The sequence below is a fragment of the Palaemon carinicauda genome, chromosome 39, assembly GCF_036898095.1.
Source record: "Palaemon carinicauda isolate YSFRI2023 chromosome 39, ASM3689809v2, whole genome shotgun sequence".
Lineage (NCBI taxonomy): Eukaryota > Metazoa > Arthropoda > Malacostraca > Decapoda > Palaemonidae > Palaemon > Palaemon carinicauda.
This window is the reverse complement of record NC_090763.1, coordinates 18513316-18537752: the sequence shown is the minus strand read 5'-3', so window position 1 is coordinate 18537752 and position 24437 is coordinate 18513316. Positions and strand designations below refer to the sequence as shown.

General features: G+C 45.7%; 1 protein-coding gene across 5 annotated transcripts in view; it reads left to right on the top strand.

Moving 5' to 3' along the window:
• LOC137631052 (protein GDAP2 homolog) overlaps positions 1–24437 on the top strand; it is a 97241-nt gene that overhangs the window by 18277 nt on the left and 54527 nt on the right. The window contains exons 2-5 of one of the 5 annotated variants that reach the window (XM_068362643.1): positions 10962–11048; positions 14210–14396; positions 23078–23220; positions 24273–24405. In XM_068362643.1, coding sequence (XP_068218744.1) covers positions 14230–14396; positions 23078–23220; positions 24273–24405 — 443 coding nt within the window. In that variant the 5' untranslated portion in view covers positions 10962–11048; positions 14210–14229. Of the gene's footprint in view, positions 1–10961; positions 11075–14203; positions 14397–23077; positions 23221–24272; positions 24406–24437 lie in introns of all 5 variants that reach the window. The other 4 variants (XM_068362642.1, XM_068362641.1, XM_068362640.1 and 1 more) reach the window with 4 other exon arrangements.

Below are 24437 nucleotides of genomic sequence, written 5' to 3'. Positions count from 1 at the left end.
TGCATAAGCTTACCTCAAACCACTGCAGGTAAACCATGCTCCCTTGTGTTCCTAGTATTAAGCTAATACTGTTGTGTCCCCATACCTTGGCGAGGTGATGTTGGGAAATTCCTGGTTACAACAGTTTTCCTTCAAAGACTCGGAATAAATTTTACCTGGACAGTCACACATCTAAACATCGTAACACAAAGCTTGCTTAGGCCACGGACCTTGCGTAGGAAGGTTTAATGAGGTGCAAGGACTCCTTATTTTTTGGTGCAAACTGATTTAAAATAAGGAGCCCCCTGGGTAAAGCCAAAAGCCAGTTTGGCAGGGACGTCCACCCTCCAAATGAGTGAGTCACCCCTAATGAATAACGTAGGTTTTTATTCCAGTTACGGAACAAATGACAAATTTGGAGATAATTTGAATTTTTCCTAACGATACAAACCTTAGCTATTTATACAAACTTACTCGCCAGCCCAATCCCCCTTGATGTCCTACCTCCAAGCCCAGTGAGCTAAATCACCGGTGTGGGAGTGGGAGCGGTAGCAAGTTAACTCCCCACCCCCTCTAACTAGCGGAATGGGTAGTTAATCCTCGCAAAATTTTAATGGCTCCTCCCTTCAGCTTCGCTAAAAGTAATAACCCCTAATAATTAGCTAAAGGTTTGTAACGTTAGGTAAAATACAAATCATTTCCGAATTTGTCATATTCTGCTATTTCAATGCTTAGATGATTGGCTAATCCTGGCCGAGTCGGTGGAAATCCTTTTCTTCCGCCGAAACAGGTTTCTTTCATTTTGCCAAGATCTGAGGATCATAATAAATCAAAAGAAGACTGACATATCTAGGCATGGACATCAACATGTACATAGAGAAGGTGTTTCCGTCCCAGGAAATAGTCTCCCATCTCAGAGATGTGGCCCTACCCTTCCTTTGTCTACTCCACTTGCCGGCGATAGATGCCAGAACCTAATAGGCCATCTGGTACGTCAGAGCACCTTGTTCTTTGCAGGCGCCTTCACCTCCGGTCTGTACAGTGGGAGCTGGATCGGCATTGGTACCAACACCTGGACCATCTGTTCTCACCAGTCCTGATAGGGGAAGAATCCTTAAAGGATCTTCATTGTTGGTTACCGAGTCGAATTTCATAAAGGGATGCCCTGTGTCGTCTCCATCCTCAGAGTTCTTCCTCTTCACAGACGTATCCAAGGAAGGTTGGTGAGCCCTTTTGCGTCAATATCTCTCCTCAGGGCTCTGGTCCTAGGCAGAAAAATGGGAGAATGTAAAAGTCCTAGAGCCAAAGGGAGCACATCTAGCTTTTTATCATTTTTGCCATCTTTTCGCAGGTCATTTGTTGGTAATGATAAGTGACCATACCACTTTGGTTATCTACATCAACAGGCAAGGAGGCACGGTATCGTTGTAGCTGTGTCAGATGGCAGTGGAAATTCTAGAGGATGCTCACACATCAGAAAAGGATATAATAAGGTAGAATTTGTAGTGTGAATCCAAAATTCTCCTGAGAACAATGCCGATAACTGTACAGTAGTATCATTATAGGAGTACAAGTTGTGTAAAGGTAGGATCCTTTCAACAGCACTTCCTCAGTACGGAGGAAATGGCAGTCTCAAGTCGAGTGTGGTGTTCTCGGGTGATAACGAAAGAAAACTTTCAACACTTTCATCAGAGCCATCCCCAAAAGCGAATAGTCATCCTTCTGCTGGAATGTGAAATCACTATAGGATCTATACAGATTAATATAAAGTTTGTTCTGTAACCGAAATACAAACCACGCTATTTACATAGGGTTTACTTTCGGCGTAGCTGAAATGACGAGCCATTAGATTTTAAAGAGGGTTAAACTACCCCCGTGCTAACTAGCTACCCCTCCCCCCCACACACCGGTGAGCTGCTTCACTTCACTTTTGGCTCGGACGATGTACAGACGTGTCTGTCTCGTCCTCGCATTTTTGACAGCCTTAATCTGTTTTTCTTTTTCTTTCAGTTGTGTGTTTGAAGTTGGCCTCTACATTTTCTTCCCATTATGCGGAAGTGCCCTGGACTCCTCGACCGCCCCTGTGGAACATACATGTCGGCGGTCGATACAGACCCTCACACCCTTTGCCCGCAGTGTCGAGGTCAATGGTGTGAAAGTGATAATGTTTGTATGGAATGTAGGGAGTGGCCTACCTCCCAGTGGGAGAGGTTTGCCCGGCGGCGTAAGAAGAGTTCTAAGCGAGACCGTTCTCCCTCAGGGACTGCCTTGGGGAAGGAAGGCTCCAAGGACTCTTCTTCCGTTGCCTGAACCTCCTCCGAAGCTCCCACTCGTTCGGTCTCTTGCGAGAGGCCGCCGAGTGGAAGCGTAGGTCCTTCTTTTGTTTCCCAATCTCGGGGTTCGGGAGAGGGTGTTACCTCCCATAGCGAGGCAGCTCCCCCTCCTCCTCCGGGGGAGGACATTATTGATTTTGTTGATTATGACCAGACTGTATCTAACAATGATCTTTTCCAGCTTTGGGCTTCCTTGGGGCTTAAAGGCTCGCCCTCCAAGGAAGCCCTGTTTGATCTGATCCAGTTGGGGGCAGCTGTCCAACAGTCGCCGGTAATACCAGAGGTAGACCCTCTGGCTATTGTCGACGTTGTTGTGGCAGAAGCGTCCGACGGGTCAGGTCAAACCCCTGCTGCTACTGTTGCGGATGTTGCTGAAGGCTCAGCTTCCCCTTCCGAACATCCTTCGAGGGGGAAGCTGGGTCCAACGGTCTCTCCTGCGGGTGTTCCTCCCCCTCGGGGGAGTGCACTAACAGAGACTCCTCTTCGGAGGACCGACGACGGTGATACCCTGCCTCGAGGTCATCTTCGTCGTAGGGCTCGCCCTCCTCTTCGCCGCCGAGGCCTGCCTTCTCCTTACAAGGGAGTTAAGAGGCGCCTTCTCTTCGGGTCTTCATCTTCGTCGTCCCCTGCAAAGGATTCTTCTCGTCGGGAGCAGACCGTGGCAGTGACATCACTGGACCTCTCCGCAGATCGTTCGCGATCTCCTGCGCCTGCCAGATCTTCCTTGTTAACTCAAGCAGGGCTTATCCCACAATGTGGGCAAGTCCCTTCCGCGCCAGGTTTCATCTGTGCGCCCTTCAGTAGCGCGCAAGCGCCACCGCTCTTCTGATCGCCAGCGCCCTCCTGCTTGCCAGCGCTCTCCTGCTCACCAGCGCGCTCCAGCGCGCAAGCGCTCTCCTGCTGAAGAGTCACCTGACTCTTCTCGCCAGCGCCCTCCTGATCGCCAGCGCTCTCCTGATCGCCAGCGCTCTCCTGCTCGCCAGCGCTCTCCTGATCGCCAGCGCTCTCCTGCTTGCCAGCGCGCCAGCGCTCTTTTGCGGATGAGTCAACAGACTCTTCTCGCCAGCGCTCTCCTGATCGCCAGCGCTCTCCTGATCGCCAGCGCTCTCCTGATCGCCAGCGTTCTCCTGCTCGCCAGCGCTCTCCTGCTCGCCAGCGTTTACCTGCTCGCCAGCGCTCGCCTGCGCGCAAGCGCTCTTCTGTCCCTGTTGCGCGCACTGCGCGTCAACAGTCTCCTGAGCGGCGTCAACCTTCTGCTCGTCAGCGCACTACTGCGCGCCCAGGTCCTGATGCGCGCCAACCTTTGCCCACGCGTCCACGACCTTCGGATCTGGGCGCAGGCAAGGACATTGAGCTTTTGCCTCGCCAGCGTTCCCCTGCGCGTCGACCGCCGCCAGCGCACCACCGTGCATTTTCTCCTGTGCGCACTTCTAAAGTGCATGCGCGCCCGCGCGCCCACGAGTCGACTCCTGAGCCCGCCCACGAGCATTCGACCTCGAGCACATCAGCGCCCCCTGGCCCTGCGCCCCAGTTGGCAACTTCTCTTCGCGCTACTGCGCGCCATCCTACGCATCAGCAATCTCCTACGCGCCAGCGTTCTCCTACGCGCCCGCGCGATCCTTCGCCTGTGCGCGAACGCTTGCCAACGCGCCCACGCGTCTGATCGCCACAGGTCCCCGACTCGCCCACGCGCTAACTCGCCTGTGTGCAGTCGGTCGCCTGCTCACCCGACGCGTCATCGTTCGCCAATGCGCCATCGTTCGCCAACGGGCCATCGCTCGCCAACGCGCCATCGCTCTCCAACGCGCCATCGCTCGCCAACGCGCTTACGCTCGCCTATGCTCCACCGATCGCTTACGCGCCATCGCTCTCCTGATCGCCAGCGATCATCCGGGCACTCGCGCACACCCTCACCTGTGCATCCACGCACACCTTCGCCCACGCGCCAACTCACCCGCGCGCCTGCGCCCTCATCTCCGCGCTCCAACGGTCGCCCGCGCGCTAACGGTCGCCCGCGTGCCAACGGTCGCCCGCGCGCCAACGGTCGCCCGCGCGCCAACGGTCGCCCGCGCGCCAACGGTCGCCCGCGCGCCAACGGTCGCCCGCGCGCCAACGGTCGCTCGCGCGCTACTCAGCGCCCACACGCAACCCAGTGGTTTTTCCATCGCGCGAGTGCCAGCGCGACCCCCAACGCGATTCCCGCCGGGTTTCGCAGCGCGCCCAACCTTGCGAGTTGCCGGTGCCGCGTGCTTCCAGATCGTCCTCGCGATCGCCATCTCGTAAGCGCCGAGCACGCGTCCAGGAGCAGGAAGATTCATCGGAGAGGTCCAGGCAACATTCTTCTTCCCTTTCTTCATTTCAGGCGGGCCCAGTAGTATCCACTCCTAAGGATCAGCCGATCCCCTTCCCTCCAGCGGGAATCGCTGACACTGCGTCAGTCAGCCGCCAGCCTTGGTTTGGTTCCTTGATGAAAGCGGTCGTGCAGGCTATGAAGCCAGCCTTCGCTGATCTGGGACTAAAACCAAAGGCTCCCTTGCCCCCGCTGAAGAGAAGGAGAGGAGTGGATTTTGCGGTAACTTCTCCCAGGGAGAAGCTGGCTCCCAAGAGGTCCGTCGGGAAGGCCCCTTCCCCTTTGCAGGCGTTTTCTCCTTCTCCTGCGGAGGAACCTTTCCCGTCCTCAGGAGAATCCAGCGAGGTGAGGCACTCTCCCACGGCACCAATGGGAGGAACCCCACCTCAAGGAAGAGAAACGTCTCGCGTAGGAGGGACCTGCCAGGCCTCTTTGCTAGAGTCCTGTATCCCTCCCAGGAGGGAGCCCAAGGACTCAAAGACAATCCCCAAGTCATCTTCGAGGATTCGTCCAGAGCCAACCATTCCCTGGGAGAACGTCCGCGTGTCCCCCCAAGAAGAGCCATTGGGGACAGGAGACTTAGCTGCCAGTCCACAAGGAGGAGAACAACGCGAGTCAGAGCATGCCTTCTGGCAGGTCCTTAATCTAATGAGGCAACTCAATAGTTTTAAGGACCCCGAGACCGCCCCTCGCGAAGGCAAGGATACGGTCCTGGACCAAGTGCAGCCCTGCCCTGGTCCCAGGGGGTGAAGAGTGCCAGGGACAAGGTCGAGGGCCAGCTTTCCGAGCTCGCCTCCTCCAGCCGTTCTTCTGCCGGGAACAAGCTCCTCCCACCTCCTCGCGTTCAGCAGAGGAGGTACTTCGAGATCATGGAGGAGTCTTGTTTAGCTCTTCCCCTCCACCACTCTGTGGAAGAGCTCACCAGGGGTCTCTCTCTAGAGAAACTCAATGCCCGGCAGGTGACATTCTCAGCGTTGGAGATCCTAAGCCAAGAGAAAGTCGCTAAGTGTGCCATGCAGGCCACTTTGTGGCTGGATGTCTGGCTAGGGTCTCTGGGCATCCTATTGCACTGTGAGGACTTGTCCAAGGAGAGCAATAGGAAGGCCCTGGAGACCTTCCTCCTCTCGGGCATGCGCTCCATCGAGTTTTTGGCTCACCAAGTCACTAACCTGTGGGCTAACTCGATTCTAAAGCGTCGTGATGCGGTGACTGAGAGGTTCCACCCAAAGGTCCCTGCTATGGATGTCAGCAAGCTCAGACATTCCTCCATCCTTGGAGGAAACCTGTTTGAGCCCAAGGATATAGAACGGACAGCTGAGAGGTGGAGGAAGACGAGTCATGATTCGCTCCTCCAGAAGGCCCTTACATCTCGGCCCTACAAACCTCCAGCTCCTCAACAGCAACAGCAGCCTCGCAGGACACTGAAGCAGGCTCCGGCAGCTAAGACCAAGGCGTCTAAACAGCAGCCCTTTCCTGTCAAAGACAAGAAGGGCGGAAAGTCCTCCAGGGGAGGCAGAAATCCTAGGAGCGGCCGAGGCCGCAAACGCTAGGATTGGCAATCCCCCTGCGTGTCAACCTGTAGGGGGATGCCTGCAAAGTTGCGTGCACAGGGGCCACCAACACGGGGCCGATTCCTGGACGGTCTCTGTGATCGGACAAGGATATCGCGTTCCATTCATAACATCTCAACCTCCCCTGACAGCGAATCCAGTGTCGTTGAGCTCCTATGCCATGGGATCGGCAAAGGGGCTAGCCCTTCGGGCAGAAGTCGAGACCATGCTCAAGAAGGATGCTCTCCAGGAGGTCGTAGACAGCTCCCCAGGCTTCTTCAGTCGACTCTTTCTTGTAAAGAAGGCGTCTGGAGGCTGGAGACCCGTCATCGACCTCTCAGCCCTGAACAAGTTTGTCAAGCAAACTTTGTTCAGCATGGAGACAGCAGACATGGTCAGACTTGCAGTGAGACCGCAAGACTTCATGTACACACTGGATCTGAAGGACGCTTTCTTCCAGATCCCAATCCATCCGTCTTCCAGGAAGTACCTAAGATTCAGCCTAGACAACAAGATCTACCAGTTCAAGGTGCTGTGTTTTGGTCTCTCCACAGCACCTCAGGTGTTCACCAGAGTGTTCGCACTGATATCTTCGTGGGCGCACAGGAACGGCATCCGTCTCCTCCGTTATCTGGATGACTAGCTGATCGTGGCAGACTCGGAGTCGACCCTTCTTCGACACTGAGACAGGCTTCTGGCAATTTGCCAAGATCTAGGGATCATGGTAAATCTCTAGAAGTCCTCTCTGCTCCCAACACAACGACTGGTATATCTAGGCATGATATTAGACACCAATCTCCACAAAGCCTTTCCATCAGACGACAGGATAGCAAGGCTGAGGAGGGTTGCAGAGCCTTTCCTCAGTCGAGAAGACCTTCCAGCCCAATCTTGGTTACGTCTCTTAGGTCACCTAGCCTCCTTGGCCCGTCTAGTTCCCAACGGCCGCCTCAGGATGAGATCTCTGCAGTGGCGGCTCAAGTCCTGGTGGGATCAAGGCATCGATTCCCCGGACTCTCTGGTCTCGATAGAACCTGCGGAACGGACGGACCTGCGGTGGTGGCTGACCGACGACAACCCTCGAAAGGGAGTGGATCTTCTCGTCCTTCCCCCGGATTTGATGCTGTTTTCGAACGCATCAAAAGAAGGGTGGGGGGCCCACGTTCTGAACCAGAGGGCCTCAGGCCTATGGTCAGAATCAGAAAAGTACCTCCACATCAATCTGCTAGAGATGAAGGCCGTATTTCTGGCCCTTCAACAGTTCCAACAGACCCTGGCGGGCCACTCCGTGGTGGTGATGAGCGACAACACCACAGTAGTGGCTTATATCAACAAGCAGGGAGGTACCTTTTCACGACAGCTATCCCATCTTGCGGTAGAGATACTGAGATGGACCGAAGTCCACTCGATACGTCTATCAGCTCGCTTCATTCCTGGCAAAAGGAATGTGCTCGCCGACAGTCTGAGCTGAGCTTCGCAGATAGTGAGTACCGAGTGGTCTTTGGATCCTCAAGTAGCCAACAAAGTCCTGACTTTGTGGGGTTCCCCGACAGTGGACCTGTTCGCGACAGCCTTGAATTTCAAGCTGCCGCTGTACTGCTCTCCAGTCCCAGACCCCAAGGCACTCTGGCAAGATGCCTTCCAACAACGGTGGGACAACATCGACGTCTACTCCTTTCCACCGTTCTGTCTGATGAGAAGGGTGCTCAACAAGACCAGACTATCGGTCAACTTGTCGATGACCTTAATAGCTCCGCTATGGCATCATGCAGAATGGTTCCCGGACCTTCTGCAGCTCCTGACGGAACTCCCGAGAGAGCTTCTACTCAGACAACCACATTGCAACATCTTCCACAAAGCCGTAGCATCGCTTCGGCTTCACGCCGAGAGACTATCCAGCGTCTCCTCACTGAGAGAGGCTTTACGCAACAAGTTGCGGAAAGGATGTCTCGACACCTGCGAAAGTCATCCGCAGGGGTCTACCAGGCGAAGTGGAGAGTCTTCTGTGGTTGGTGTCGTGGGAGGGGTATCTCTCCCCTCGATGCCACTATTCCAGCAATAGCGGAGTTTCTCGTGTATTTGTGGGAGGAAATGCGCCTTTCGGTCTCGGCGGTGAAAGGCTATCGCTCAGCCTTAAGCCTAGCCTTCAGGCTGAAAGAAATAGACATTTCATCCTTGCTGGAACTTTCCTTACTCATACGAAGCTACGAGCTTACCTGCCCTCAGTCGGAAATGAGACCTCCTCCATGGAACGTGGTTCGGGCCCTCAGGGCTCTGAAGAGACCCCCGTTCGAACCATTACGCCAGGCCTCTGACCAACACCTGACTTGGAAGACGGTATTCCTGCTCGCTCTGGCTTTGGCCAAGCGGGTCAGTGAACTTCATGGTCTCTCATACGACATCGCCCATTCAAGGGGATGGGAGGAGGTAACGTTCAGGTTCATCCCTGAGTTTGTTGCCAAGACTCAGAACCCTGGAGTGCTGAACCCACGGTTCGACTCCATCAGGGTTACGAGTCTCCGTTCCGTAACAGATGACCCAGATCATCTGCTACTTTGCCCAGTAAGAAGTCTGAGACGTTATCTGAAGAGAACAGCTGCAGTCCGTCCCCATGTGCAAGCTCTGTTTGTGAGCAACGGAAGGACGAAGAGGAGGGTCACCAAGAATACCATCTCAGCCTGGATTCGGCGGACCATTCATCATGCCTTGAATCCAGACCCTCCTCCGTCACGTCGCCCTAGGGCACATGATATCAGGGGCATCGCCACGTCCCTGGCCTTCAAGAGAAACTTCTCTGTGACGCAGATGCTACAAGCTCTGGTCTGGAAGCGTCAAACAACCTTCACAGCCCACTACCTGCAGGACGTGACCCACAGGAGCCCCGATACTTTTTCTATCGGCCCTGTGGTGGCTGCACAACAGCTGGTCTAACCTCAGGCTCCTTAATGGACAAGTAGCAGAAGGTTGAGGGCACTGTTACCCGGTTTTAGTCTGCGTGAATGAAAGAGTATGTCTGGCCCTTACTTCTTTCTTCATCCTCCCCTCTCTTGGGGAATGCAGCATCCTGGGTCTCTGCATAGCTGACCTCAAACCTCTGCAGGTAAACCATGCTTCCTTGTGTTCCTAGTATTAAGAATAATACTGTCGCGTCCCCCATACCCTGACGAGGTGGTATTGGGACGTCCTAGCCTAGAATTCCATATAAAGGACTTCAGGTCAACTTCCTAGGACGAGTCACACTTCATTTCTCCACACACAACTTATGTAGGCCGCTCGTTTCTTGCGTAGCAAGAAACTTGCGAGGTGCAGGGACTCTTTTTCTCGAGTGCTGCTCACTCGGATTCTGAGTCCCCGGGTAAGCCAAAGCCAGTAAGGCTGGGGACTTTCCACCCTGCCTAAGGGTAAGTCACCCTATGTAAATAGCGTGGTTTGTATTTCAGTTACGGAACAAATGACAAATTCGGAGATAATTTTTATTTTTCCTAACCATACAAACCTTAGCTATTTACACATATTTGCCCGCCAGCCCTGTCCCCCAAGACAAGTCCTACCTCTAAGTGAAGTGAAGCAGCTCACCTGTGTGTGGGGGGGAGAGGTAGCTAGCTACCCCTCCCCAACCCCCGTGCTAGTTAGCACGGGGGTAGTTTAACCCTCGTTAAAATCTAATGGCTCGTCATTTCACCTACGCCGAAAGTAAACCCTATGTAAATAGCTAAGGTTTGTATGGTTAGGAAAAATACAAATTATCTCCGAATTTGTCATATCAGGTAATCCACCATAAGTAAGTAGTGAATGAAGAGCAGCTAGAGGAGAGATTTTCCTCCTGAATCAACCATGAGAACAGTGAAGCTTGCCTCGTAGCAGCTTGTGGCACTGCCCAGCAGTTGAGTTACCTAGTACAGTTGCCAGTTAGGCACATTTTTTTTTCTTTCTGATCGTAGAGAATCGACTTAGGAGTAAACCCCATATAAATGACTCAGGTTTGTATAGCTAGGAAAATATACAAATTTTATCAGAAATTTGTTGTATTCCTTTACTACTTTTTCTATTCCTCTATAAGTAAAGAATTCAGGTTTGTATAGTTAAAAAAGAAAACATTACTTTTAACATTTTTGATTTTTCTTGCTCTTAGCGACCCATCTGAGGGGCATATGCTGAAATTGTATTTACTTTCTGATCCCCTATTAGCATTGGAATCTTTAAAAGCCTATCATTTACTCTCTTTACTTCTACTACTTTTTCCTTCCAGTTACAGTATTACTTATTATGACCCTAACTTCATTTCCCCTCTCGTGACCTGCTGTAATAGAGCTTATACCCATTTTCCATCTCTCTAGTTCAATTTCCTTTCCATCTAATCTCCTGGACACACAAGACATTTATCTTCCTCCTCTCCATTATATCCACTATCTCCTTTAATCTTCCAATTATGGTATGATCTTACTTAAACTAGAAATGCTTTAGTAATTTTCTAGCTTAGGATTACTGTATACTTTATTGTAATTTTATGTCATAAGATTTATAATTTTTATATTTTTCATGAAAAATAAATTGATATCAACCATAACACTCGAGGGTTTTCTGGAGAATCTACTTGAAAAATCTAGGAGAGTTAAATTTTACTTTTATGCTCTCTTGTAATGGAAATGAATTGAAATAATTGGAAAAGCTAAAGGAGATGCCTGCAAGGAATGGGTATAATTTTTTTTTTCATTACTTTACTTTTTATTTAATTACATTTTCCACTTTCAGTCCAAAATAACTTACACTTCAATTAACGCTCAGCAGCAGGGCTGTTTCATCATCAGCTGATACACCACAAATCATTTCTCAATGATTGTAATTATAATCTACCAGAGGAACAGGTTTTAAAAGTTAATGTATATCTTCACTATTGCTAACAAAACTAACAAAGTAGTCAAAAAATTTCCAATGGTTGTCATTTCACTTTGATGTATGTCAACTGCATGTCTAGGAGAATGTGTGGTGATATGACCTAGTTTTAATAACAATGAATACATGTGGAATGAAAATTGTTCCACTCCCACTTTTCGCACATACAGCACAAACTACTTTCCATCTCTAATATAAATATAATATTATGTTTTGCATTGTCTTACCTTTACATGGAATGTCAGCATGTGACAAGAATTTTTAAATTGACAAAACCTTTTTGTTCTTGCACATATACAAACCATAGTCCTTTGATAAAAGGAATATCGTTTCAGTAAACCTGGAATGGCCATTAAAACTGAAGGAGTCTCAGTACACGATATTGGAGCTTACGCTTCCATTATAGGTTCCCAGTCTTGTTCCAAACCAAGTACAGTATGTGCATTGTCAGTTATGCTGCCTTTCAGGGTGTGTTTCCCAGAAGAAAAGGACTTGCACGATAACCTGATGGAAAAGAGTGCAGCATTCCCTTGACTGGTTATTTTATTTTTTTGCCACATGACTAATCAGGAATTTCCTAGTGCATTGTTTCCCTGTTTCAGAACAATAGGAAGGGTTCGAGGGCACTATCCACCGCCGACGGGATCAACTGTACACCTTCGCCTGTCGCCCCTGATTTTTTGGAAGATCAATTGCATTTTGATCATGCCAGATGTCAGGATGACTGGACCTCTGAGCTTTAGATTTTTTGCGAAGGACTGCTCAAGAGATGTATGGAGGCTAGTCTCTGCAGCTGTCTTTCAAGGAAATAGACCTGTGATTGGTGTATAAGCGGTACTTCTCCAATCTTGGCTGATCCTGGACTTCCTCGTACCTGTCCTTACCAAGAGAAATGCCTCTCAGCTATGGCTTGCAAAAGCTACTGCTCCGCCTTCAGTAAAGTCTTGTGACTGAGGAACTAAACATATGCTCTTCATGGGAATTTTTATGTCCTTAAGGAGTTTCAGGTAGTCCTGGCCACCCCTGGACCTTAGGGTGTGTGACCAGTATTCTCAAATCTCCTATGCATGCTCCATACAAGCATTTGAGATGAGCGTCAAACAAAGATCTGACTCGCTAGACAGTCTTTTTGCTATTTTGCTTCTGCAAAGTCAGTTGATGAGCTTTTGACATCTTTATCACAAGTCGTTCTGAATGATAAAAGGAGTTGTTATTAGCAATTTCCTGAGTTTGTGACCGAGACCCCTCTAACCTTGATACCAGGTTCAAGGCCTTTTCCATCTCTTATCACACGTGCATATCCTGCATCCAGAGAGACTGCAGACAGACCATGTAGAGCATAGCCACAACGTCAAAGATATCAGTTCCACTCTCGCCTTCAGGAAGAATCTGTCCATGGCGTAAGTGCTGAAGACATGAGTCTGGAAACACTAGACGACCTCCACTACCCACTACCTTCGGAAATATACCCACAAGTCCCTCGATAAGTTTAACCTTTGAACTGTTAGCTGAGCAATAGGCTCTGTGGCAAGCTTAGCTCCCTTACGGGACAAGAAGTATCTTGTCAAAGATAGCCATTGCAACGGAAGTCTAGAGTGAATGATGATAGTGTTGAAGGGTTTTCCTTCTTCCCCTCTTGGGGTGCATCAGTCATGTTGTTATGAACTTTTCTTAACAATTACATTTGTATTAAAGTATTTCCCCAAAGTTTCCATATGAGGGAGAGGATGGACTGCATGTATATAAAGCTATATCTCATAAATGTTCATGCATTCACACACCATATCCTTGATGATATACAGTAGATTCTTTCGTGACTGTCTACCAATTTCTGGTAAGGACCTAGCCTAACACCTGTGACATTTACGTGGTGAGATAGTTAAGAGGTTTACAGGAGTCTGGATTTTCACTCCAGAGCGCCAGTGCACATTGACATCTCCAGTTAGTTAACCAGTCAATTTTGGTTATATGGACTAATGCATTCCTAAAGATGAGTCTCCTATTAAAGAACAATGGCTTCTATTCATGTAGGAACGAATCACAAATATTTAAAGTAATTTATGTTTCTTAACTATACAAACCTGAGCCCTTTTAAGTTACATTGCCCGCAAGTTCTAGTTTAGAGGTCAAAGTGAGAGTTGCTTCAAAGTTTAAATGGCATCGCTGGAGTTACATTCCTATTGACACAGGTTTTTTTATAGTTAGGAAAAATACCAAATATTTTGCAAAAATTTTGAGTTTTGTACAGTATTAGTTGTCATGGCACTATTGATTGATTCCCCTCAAGAATGTTTCTCATAAAGGGCATCTTGATTGCAAATTTACAAGATTGAGTGTTCTGTAAATTAGCAGTGGAAATGATTTAGGTGAACAAACTTCTAGTTAGATAATTTTCTCAAACTCAATAAAATCACTTGTATTTTCTAAATTTTCATGATTTTTAATAGCATCACAAAAATTTTGAGCCGTCATTTATCTTAATTTAGTCTCTTATCACTTGTAAAAGAAAATTATTGAGAGATACGAGTAACAATGAGTTACCATAATTTACTTTTAATGTTTATGGAAATGACAACTATGATATGGGTTACTGCTCCAAAATGTTTATGTAAACTTGCTAGTTCTGTTAATCAGTAGAGCGTTAGTAGGAGATTGCAGAAGTCCTCAGAATACTGAATTTTGTCATTAGTATTATTTTGTCAAAATGGTACTGTAGTTATTCCAAGTGAAATATGAAAAGACAGTGCTGTATGTGCTGATTATGTGGTGAATTATTTTTATTTTCATTATTTATTACATAATTTATGATTTGCTAAATTAATTTACAGCTGTAATACTATGATAAGCTGTTGGTTAGGTTGTTCGGTTAAACAAGTTTCAAATGTGGTAATATTAATTATTTTTAGGATATAGTGACTTCATGGAAAGGTGATACAATCTAGCTTAAGCTGGATCCTCTTTTCTTTTGTAAAATATTAGGAGAATTATCTCTAAATTAGAAATGTAATAAATGTATTTTTGTAAAGTCATAAAGTTGTTTTGCTTGTAAGACTGATTATGCATAGCTGCATTTCACTGTATATATTTTATAATTACTAAAGTTTCAGGAACTATAGCATGGGACATCATGGAGCCTCTTGGCATTAACATGAAAATAGTAGATGTGTGGTCACTGCCTGTCTGGGCAGTATCAGATCCTAGTTCCACTCCCATTCTACCTCCTCAACCAATACCCAATCATGCAACGCCACCCTTCAGAGTCAATAAGATGTTTAACACTAAACTCTCCCTCTGGTAAGTGTTTATAAAGAAATATCCTTGCTAATTTTAAATTTTTCTATATCTTTTTTATCATGAGATTTAAGGCAGTTACAACTTCCTCAACTAAAAGCTGTGTATATTTCATATAGATAATTACTAAAGGTCAGTTGACTGATCACAGTATGTACTTGCAATTTGTATTATATCACTTATGATAGTTTTTTTTCAAAATATATTAATGTACTATAATACAGTACAGTAAATCCCCAAGTAACAGAACACTACTTTAAAACTTACAGAGATAAGAATGTGTATTAAATAAAGAAGAAATGTTTCAACTTCCTCTAACCCCTTAAAGGACCTATTTTATTAACAGGGTGTCAAGAAGATTCCAATAATTTTTTGTTAGAACACCTAATACAAACCATTTTGCTCTTTACTTGTGGAATATAGTCCACCCCCCCCTGGGGCTTCCACAAATGGGTGCTGGATTCGTCTGTGCCCCCTTCCAGCTTTTCGGAGTACTGCTTTTCTGAGCAAGATGATGATAGGGTTAGGCGGCTGTTTACAGTACTAGCCCCTCACCATCATGTCCGTAGGACACTACAAAACGTCCAATGTTTTCGCGGCCAGATCCCTATGGATCTACATCTTGGGTTTTTGCCTATCACAAGGGAGAACCTGCTATTCTGCCTATGCACCAGCATGTAGCTAGTTCAGCGCAGCCTTATTCGTCTCTTTACGAGCAATGGTCAACCTCCTGCAGGAAGCATGACGAGTAAGACTGCTTTGGCTCATGCCACTTCGGCGCGTGGAAGCACAGATCTTAGTCTTGCAAAGGATTCTTGCACAGTGTGGCACACCTATTCACTGAGCACTAGCGAGCTGGCTGGGTGAGCTCCTCACCTATCTAAGATCTATACGATATCTCGTTTGGTCGCCAACCTCACAGAGAGTTCTTAAGAACATACTTGCCCAGGCATCATGTTGTATCATTGCGTTTACCACAGGTGTGCACTACCTTGGTAGCCCGAACTCAGGAATATTTCTTTAAATGATTGGACAAGCATTTAGAGAGCCCCATGGTGGTCATTTTGATATAGTTGTAGGGCCATCCTTTATCCTTCTCCCAACTGTTTGAGTATGAGAACAAGGGCCTCATGATTAACACAGTCAAAGACTCCACTAAAATCAAGGCCAATCCTATGAACTTCTGCCATCCTGGTATGCTTTTACAGTGAGACAGCAGGCACAGATGTTTGCCACCTTAACTGCGCACACCTATACAGGTGCTAGCTGCTCCTTGCCCCGCCAACATTCGGCTTGCCAACGTTCGCCTCGCCAATGTTTGCCTTGCCAATGTTCGCCTCGCCAACATTTGCCTCGCCAACGTTCGCCTTGCCAACGTTCACTCCTCCAACGTTCGTCTTGCTGACATTTACCTCGCCAACATTCGGCTTGCCTTACTGTGGTACAGCTATCGCACTCGCTGGGGATCGCCCCTTTGGTGAGATGCCCCACTCTTTCTGTTCTTCCTACTTTGGTGGTTGGCGATAGTGCACTTGCTTGCAATCTGCAAGCAGAATGCATTCGCCTTCCTAGAGAAACGAACATCTTAGGCGAACATGACAGACCAGCGGGTCGTCCTCAAACTTAACTTGTAACACCAACAAAGGAAAAGAAGCACCTGTGCAGCGCTCCAACAGGCGCCCCTTTCTTTACGAAGGACGCACCCTGGATCACAGAACATGTGAAGGCATTTCAGCAGGCAGTCAAAGGACCAACCCACAAACCTCCAGTTATCCTCATGCAAGGTGCTCCACACTTTTTTTTTTAATTATCAGAGTCCTCTGGGAGGAATAGTCCTCCTTCAGACCCCAGGCACAGTAGCACCTCAAGCAGCCCCTCACTCGCCATCTGCTCAACGGTCTTCCAGGTATTAACAATACCTGGCCTCTAAGGTCTCCAACATCAGCCATGACCCTGAGTGGTAGAGGCTTGGCATCATTCCACTCAAGTCCCAGAAGAGGAAACGGGGACACTGACTGTCAACACTCCCATCAAGGGACTCTCACCTTCCTAGTACAAGCAGGGGCTCAAGGTCTCCGAGGAAGGTCTCATTTACCGAGAACTATCTGCTCTCTCTGATAGAATGGAATTAACTTAAACCTTCGGCTCCACCTGTGGAAGTACTAGTTCCTCCTCCCATGCTCCTGAAGGACATACAGCCCAAGGAGGCAATGAGTAAGGCTTCCACGCTCCTTGCAACCTTTACCACCCAGCCGCAAGAGAGAAAGGTGTACCAACCGTGTGTCACACGATCGTACATAAATTATTTTGTATATATTATGCTTGTATCTGCGCTCTTCCCTCGCACTAAAAAGAACCAGAATAGACATGTTGGCGTGTCGCTTATGTAACATTGTCATTTTCTCGAACATGTATTTTCCTGTTGCCTTGAGGTTTTGTATATAAAGGAGAGTGTTTTTTAATAAATATACTCAGTTGATTGCATCCTGCCTTTGAGTTCACAACCCTCTCTCGGCTCGTCACATTGGTGACCCCGGAAGTCGACTCGCTCCCACTGCCTTCCACCCCCACCCCCTCGCCCCTCCATCGTTGGTACTATGGCGGACTCTACGGCAGTTGGTGCTACGGCCGCTCTATTCAAACTTTCATCGTTTACCAGCGGAGAGGCGTTTGCTTGGTTTCAGCGCGCAGAAGTCCAGTTTCGCATCGGGCGTGACTCGCTCAACCACCAAAGCAGATTATGTTCTCGCGGCGATACCCGAGGACACCTTCCCAGAAATATCCGACTGGCTTTGTGAACAAGGAGACACCCCAATAGCGTATGACGCCCTCAAAACATACCTTCTGCAGCAGTACTCGCCGTCGCCAGCCGCCCGTATAGCAAAGCTTTTTCAGCTCTCGCAACAACCGTTGGGGGACCAAAGGGCTTCGCTTGCCCTCAGGGAAATGACCAGTATCGCTCGCCTTCAACCTGCCGCAGACGGCTCTCCTCGTGAGGTGAACCTACTTTGTGCCCTTTGGATACGCCGTTTAACCGGACCTATATGCGCTGCCATACCCGATGTCGATAGTTTACCCATAAAGGACTTGATGACCAAAGCCGACGCCCTTATGGACAGCCACTTCAAGACCTCCATCAACGCCTCCACCCCTGACGAAGAGGATGCCTATTCAACGTCAACCGAAGCTAACATGAATGCCGTAGGACATACACGCCTACCCCGTGACGTGCCGAAGCAGCGACAAAGCCGCCCACCACCCACCAATCGCTCGCGCCCCAACGAACGACTTCTACAGCCACTTACTACCTCCCATCCGCCGCAGTTTTGCTACTACCACCTAAGTTAGCCTTGTCTTGGTCTGGGTGGGTTAAGGGAGCCAAGAAGAGTGCCTATGGCCAAGTGTAGGAGTTTCCCAGTCCCTCAGGTCAGTGAACTTGTCTCGTTTGCTTCCTCTGCCACATATACGACCGAAAGTACAGTACTACGAAAATGTAGCTGACGATCCTTCGCCCTTTCTGCTAGACTCAACAATTCTGGCCTTAACCCAAAATACGTCCCTTGATAGATTAGCATCTCTGTCGGTGGCTTTCACTGCAATGGATGCTGCAAACATGGAGCGGGCAGCGAAGTTCTCTTTGCAAGCTGCTTCATGGTTAGACTTCTGGGTGGGGTCAGTGGGATATCTCTTCAAGAATAAAGACTTCTCCACCGACCAGAAGAGAGAAGCGATGTCTGCCTTTCTTCTCTCTGGCGCCAGGACAGTGGAGTTCCTAACCTACAATATTCACAACCAGTGGGTCAACTGGGTTACGAGAAAGCGGGATGCGTCGTCTCAAGATTCTAGAAACATGTACCAAAGATGGAAGCTCTTAACCCCTTTGCTACGATGATGTCATTAGACGTCGAAAACATGCCTGGTGATACAGACGGTGATATCCAGATACAGTACATCATTTACAAATACATGTATAAACCATATGGAAGTTAAAATTAAAATTACAGTACTTTGAAATTACTCTTATGACTTGTATTTTCTCGTATATCTTAGGAAAGAGTATAGCACATGGTCGTGTATCACACTGTTCACACTCGGGAAATTTCACTAAAAAGCTCCTCGTCCCACTGATATCAGCCCCAGGAACAGGAAGGGAGGAGACATGCAATTCTCATTTTACTGAAAGAGAATTTCTGTCGTATCCGGGGAGTACATCCAGATCCGGATATATACATGAAAGGTCAATGGATCCCATGTGTAGGTGAAGCTAAATTTTTAGGATTGATTTTCAATTCTAGGCTTACATGGGTTCCTCACTTAAAGGTGTTGAAAGCTAAAGTTCTTGAGGCTCTGAATCTTTTAAAAGTATTGTCCCATACATCATGGGGGCAGACCGTAAAACTATTTTAAAATTATACAAGGCCTTAATTTTTTCCAAAATTAGTTATGGGTGTGAAATATACTCTTCAGCCACCTCAAGCCAATTAAAGATATTAGATTCAATACATCATGCTGGTATTAGATTGTCCACAGGAGTGTTTAGAACCTCATCTATCCCAAGTCTCCTTGTTGATGCTGGAGAGTTACCTCTAAACCATTACCGAATGTCTTCCATTATTCGGTATTGGTTTAGGTTACAAAGACTCCCAAACTCTTTAGCCTTTCAGACTGCAAGCCTTGTAAGGCCCTCAACATACTTTGAGTTGCACCCATAATCCCCTCAACCTTATGACTTTTGGGTAAAACAATTATTAAACAGTCTTGATATGATTAGAGGTAAGGTGTTTCCATTTAAGATATCATCAACCCCTCCGTGGAAATTACCAGAGATATCTTTTTGTAGATATTTTATAGGTGTTAAAAAAAACATGACTGAATTAGAAGCTAGGTCTCTTTTTATGGAACATGTTGAAGAACATATGGAATCAACTTTTATATATACCAATGGCTCCAAATCTGATGCTGGCATTGGATTTGGAGTATATAGTAATTCTTTTAACTGTAGAGGTGCACTTCCTCCAATATCTTCCATATTTACTGCTGAATTATATGGCATAATAACTGCTATTGAGAAAATAGTGTTAAAAGAGGATGGCAATTTTACCATTTCTAGTGATTCAAGAAGTGTCCTTCAAGCTTTAGAAGGTTTTAATTCTAGTAACCCTTTAGTTTTAAAGATTTTAGAGTGGCTTTTAATTATTGGCCTAAAAGGTATAACAGTTCAATTTTCCTGGGTTCCAGCACACGTAGGTGTGTCTGGAAATGAAGAGGCAGATTTACTGGCTAAGATTGCTGCAGCTTAGTTGCTACCAAGAAGGTATCCCATTCTCTGTAATGATTTTTTACCAGCAATTAAGAATTCTGTTTATAACAATTGGCAACAGCATTGGGGATAGTTTAACCGGAAATAAGATGAGAGAAATTGCGATTGTTATATCCCCTTGGAGGTATAATTGGATGCCCCAAAAATGGGAGACTACTCTTTGTCGTCTCTGCATTGGTCACACTCAGATGACACACTAGTTTCTGCTGACTGGCCAACACCAACCATATTGCGACGACTGTTTGATACCCTTGACAGTGAGGCATTTGTTGACTGAATGCCCCACTTATAGTACAGAAAGAAATAGATATCTGTTTGAGGCTTGAAGTGAGGATGGCAAGTTCATCCTTGCCAAGATCCTAGGACATGATGTGTCGTACAATGCTAGTGGCATTTTTTAATTTATATCAGAAGCATGTCTTATTAATGCTATTTATGTTTTATAACATATTTACTTTACTGGTTTTCATTGAATATTTTTTTAATCTTTATTTATCATAAACGATATGGGCGTCAATGACCATCAAAGTCAGGATGCCAGAGAACTTCAAATTATTCATTCATTCCCTTTGCCTACACTTACACCGAATAGTCTGGCCTATTCTTTACAGATTCTCCTCTGTCCTCATATACCTGACAACACTGAGATTGCCAAACAATTCTTCACCTAAGGGGTTAACTACTACAATGTAATTGTTCAGTTGCTACTTTCTTCTTGGTAAGGGTAGAAGAGACTCTTTAGCTATGGTAAGCAGCTCTTCTAGGAGAAGGAAACTCCAAAATCAAACCATTGTTATGTAATCTTGAGTAGTGCCATAGCCTCTGTACCATGGTCTTCCACTGCCTTTGGGTAGAGTTCTCTTGCTTGAGGGTACACTCAGGCACACTATTCTATCCAATTTCTTGTCTCTTGTTTTATTAAAGTTTTTATAGTTTACATAGGAAATATTTATTTTAATGTTTTTACTAGAAGTTTTATTCCAGCTGTGACAAGATTGTTGAATGATCTTCCTAATCTGTCAGATATTTTATATTTTTTATTTATAACTTCTCATATATAGTTTGTTTATTTCCTTATAACCTTTGGGCTGTTGGACTTGTAGCATCCCGCTTTTCCAACAAGGGTTGTAGCTTACCTAACAACAACAACAACAACAACAACAATAATAATAGAGGGTGATGCTTATGTTGCTGTCCTCCCTTCCAGCTTGTTTCGTAGTGGATTTATGGGCGTACCCACCAGAGATTCCTTCAGTGGTGTTGAAACAGTCACTGGTTGGCCTCTGGAGATACCTCATTCAATCCTATGTAGGTGGGACAGGAAGTATGGTTGATCTCTCTTGGTAGAAAAACTCACTACCTCTAGATATGCAACTGTTCCCTGGTCCGTCGAAGGAGTGGTGGGGCACGCACCTGGGTGATCTGGTCGTGTCAGGTTTTTGGTCAGCTGCAGAAATGCTTCTGCATCAACATCTTAGAGATACTGTAGGTGCATTTCAAGAACGTTTGATGAGGCAATCGGTAGTGTTGATGAGCGAAAACACAGCTGTAGAGGCTTATATCAGGAATCAAGAGGGCATAGTTTCCCTACCTCTTTGCAAGTCGACAATACAGATGTACATCTGGGTGGAGATTTATGCAGTAGAGCTATCATGGCAGGTCTAAGATTAACCAGTTTGCTCTCAGATAGCCACAAGCTGAGTGGTATTTTTGTTTGTTAGCATCTTCAGTGCATATCATGGACTTATTTGTTGATCTTCCCCAAGAAGTTCCTCTCGGTTATGACTGTGGAAAACTACACTCAGCCTTGAACCTTGTTTACTGATGAAAGAGCATAAACCTCTCCTCCTCTAGGGAGTTGTCGATGCTTTTGAAGAGTCTTGAGCAATCTGGATCACCCGGGAACCAAAGGCTCCCAGTGTGGTGTATAATAAGTTTTCTCAGGTCTCTTAGTCATGCCTTTATGAGCCTTTGAGAAAGTTATCAGATTGAGTTCTGATACTCAAGGCATTTTGCTAGCAGTTGTGGCAAAGAAATTTGGAAAGTTGCATGGACTCTCGTGTGTTTCCCAGTTGATTGGAAAACAGTCTACTGTATCAATTTGTGCCCAAATTCATGACCAAACCAAAAACTCCTACACAAAACCCAGCTTGAGACCTTCCTTCCCTTTACTTCATGAAGAGCTGGAGACAATCAAGAGGAGTTGCTGTTGTGTTCTGTGAGGACTCTGCTGTGCTATCAGAAGAGGACTTAGACTGACATCCAAGTCTTGAGTTCTTGAGCGTCAGTGACTTTTCCTCAGCACTGGCAGAACCAAGAAGTGTCAAAAAAGTCTCTTTTTGCCATTGTGAGACAACCAAGAGCATACATTTTGACGTTTGAGGGTAGTTGAAGTACCAGTATGTGCTAAAACTATCAAAGTCGCAGTCAGGTATTGATTCCACTCTAGACTCCGAGGAATCTTGCAATCGGGAGGATGAAGGTGTTTGGATGTGCCAAACAACCTTAAAATCCTTCTCTACAAGGGGCATACCTATAAGTCCTTTAACAATTTAGTTTTTGGCCATGTGGTGGTAGTTCTTGTTGTTGTGTAGCCAGCCCAGCTCCCATATGAGACAGAAAGCATCATGAATGTGACATTGATGTTGGTAAGCTACATTTCAGAACACCATTTTTATTAGACTGGACTTGTAAGAAGTAGATTTCCCCATCCTCTCTTTATGAGGGGGAAGATGGTGGAATGCATACCTACCCATTGGCCATCTTTTGCTCAGTATTTCACTCCAGATTGCATCTCCTCTTTGCGGGTGAAAGATCCTTCACCGACCTTGTACTATGTACATGACAAAATACAGTATTGGCCAGGTCCTATCAGCCTACTCATCCCTATGATGGGCTGATACAAATTTCCTGGTGTCATTTCTATTGCCGCATGGGAACAGATGGATCAGCGAACAGACAGTTTGGCATATTCCAGGGAAGAAAAAGAACTAATCAATTTGGTTTTTGAATGACTTACTACCCAACAAAATTTTGTATATGCATAAGAACAAATACTGTATATTTTAAAAGTAATTTATATTTTTCCTAGCTACACAAACCCGATACCTTTAAAATTAAATGTCCCATCTCAACCAGCACTCATTCCAGAGCCAAAAAGCTCAAAAGTAATGAGTGATGAGTTTTTAATAGGACAGTGGGCACTCTCCATCTGTCATTAACTAATGTATCTTGTTAATGATTTCAGCAGGTGTACTAGCTCCGCTGAATACTTTTCCCTATTCTCAAGGGTTTGGGCTTGTATAGCTAGGGAAAATGCTGATTACAATACTCTTGAAATGTGTTATTTTTTGTTGTATTTCAGGGCTGGAGATATAACACAACTTAATGCAGATGCTATAGTTCATAGTACAAATGAATCTCTTTGTGAACAAAATGGCTACAGTGAGAGGCTCATTTTTAAAGCAGGGCCTGAAATGAAACATGAGCTTTACAACAATATCAAGAGTAAGTGTTATTGGCATCCCCAATTTGTTTTCATTTCTTTTTACATTTTTCAGTATCTTGTAGCCTTTGAATATTTTTGTTAAAGTTCCTAAGTGAGATATCAAAATGTTTCCTAGGATATCAAAAGTGTTTTGTGATGCTGATAACATTAATTAATGTATAAAAGGTAAGCTTTTAACCCTTACTGTATATTAGCTTGCTTCTTCCTTTTAAGATACTTGAATGATAGCCTTGTTCTCGGAAAGTTGTACAGTATACCATAGTACTTTCTCAGGTCAGTATTCCTTACCAAGGACCTTTTTACTAGCACAAATTTTGAGATTTAGTCTTGTGTACAGTATATTGTAATTCAAGAGATATATTTTTATCTAGATATATTTTTAAGAGCTTGACTACAAGGTTTTTTTTTCATATTTTCTTGATTATTATGATTTTCCTTACTGCAGTAAATGAATTTTATTGTTGTACCAAGTATTGCGGTTTTTATTGTGACTTGGAAAGAAGTTGAGATTTTAAATTGCTCATGTGATATTTTGATATCTTTGCTAGATTACTTTGATAAATATTTTCATAAAAATAAAAACAACAACATTAATTCTATCAGTGAAATAGCTGTTTATGTTAAGACGCAGAAGGTGCTATATTATGCATGATATCTATATGTATCTCTGTGGTATATTACATTTTATTTTATCCTTAATTGATATTTAAACTTTTAACAAGGTATAAATATTCAGCAAGACCACAAATTACAACATCTGTTTGTATAATCATGGTGCTGTTATCCTAGATGATGTGGTATGTTTTTTCTTTTAGCAATTTATATAGCAGAGGATATGAAACATAATAATGAAGCCTATAATACTTGTTGCTTTAATCATTTTTTGTGTTACTGGGTAGGCTTTTTTAATCAAGAGGACCAAAAATAGGATTCAGTTGTTGCGTAGTATTTGCTTCATCATACCTACAATCATTGCACTTAGTGTGTTATTTGGAATAAGGTGCTAGTGATTTTTTGTGGCTGAGATGCTTATGGAATATTTTTACATCAGGTTGCAAAACTGGAGAGATTGTTTTAACAGATGGCTACAAATTGGCAGCGCGACATGTCATACACACAGTTGGTCCTCGCTATAATATCAAGTACCATACTGCTGCTGAAAGTTCTTTGCATTATTGCTACAGGTAAAGTCTAGAGATTTGCTTACAGTAGATAC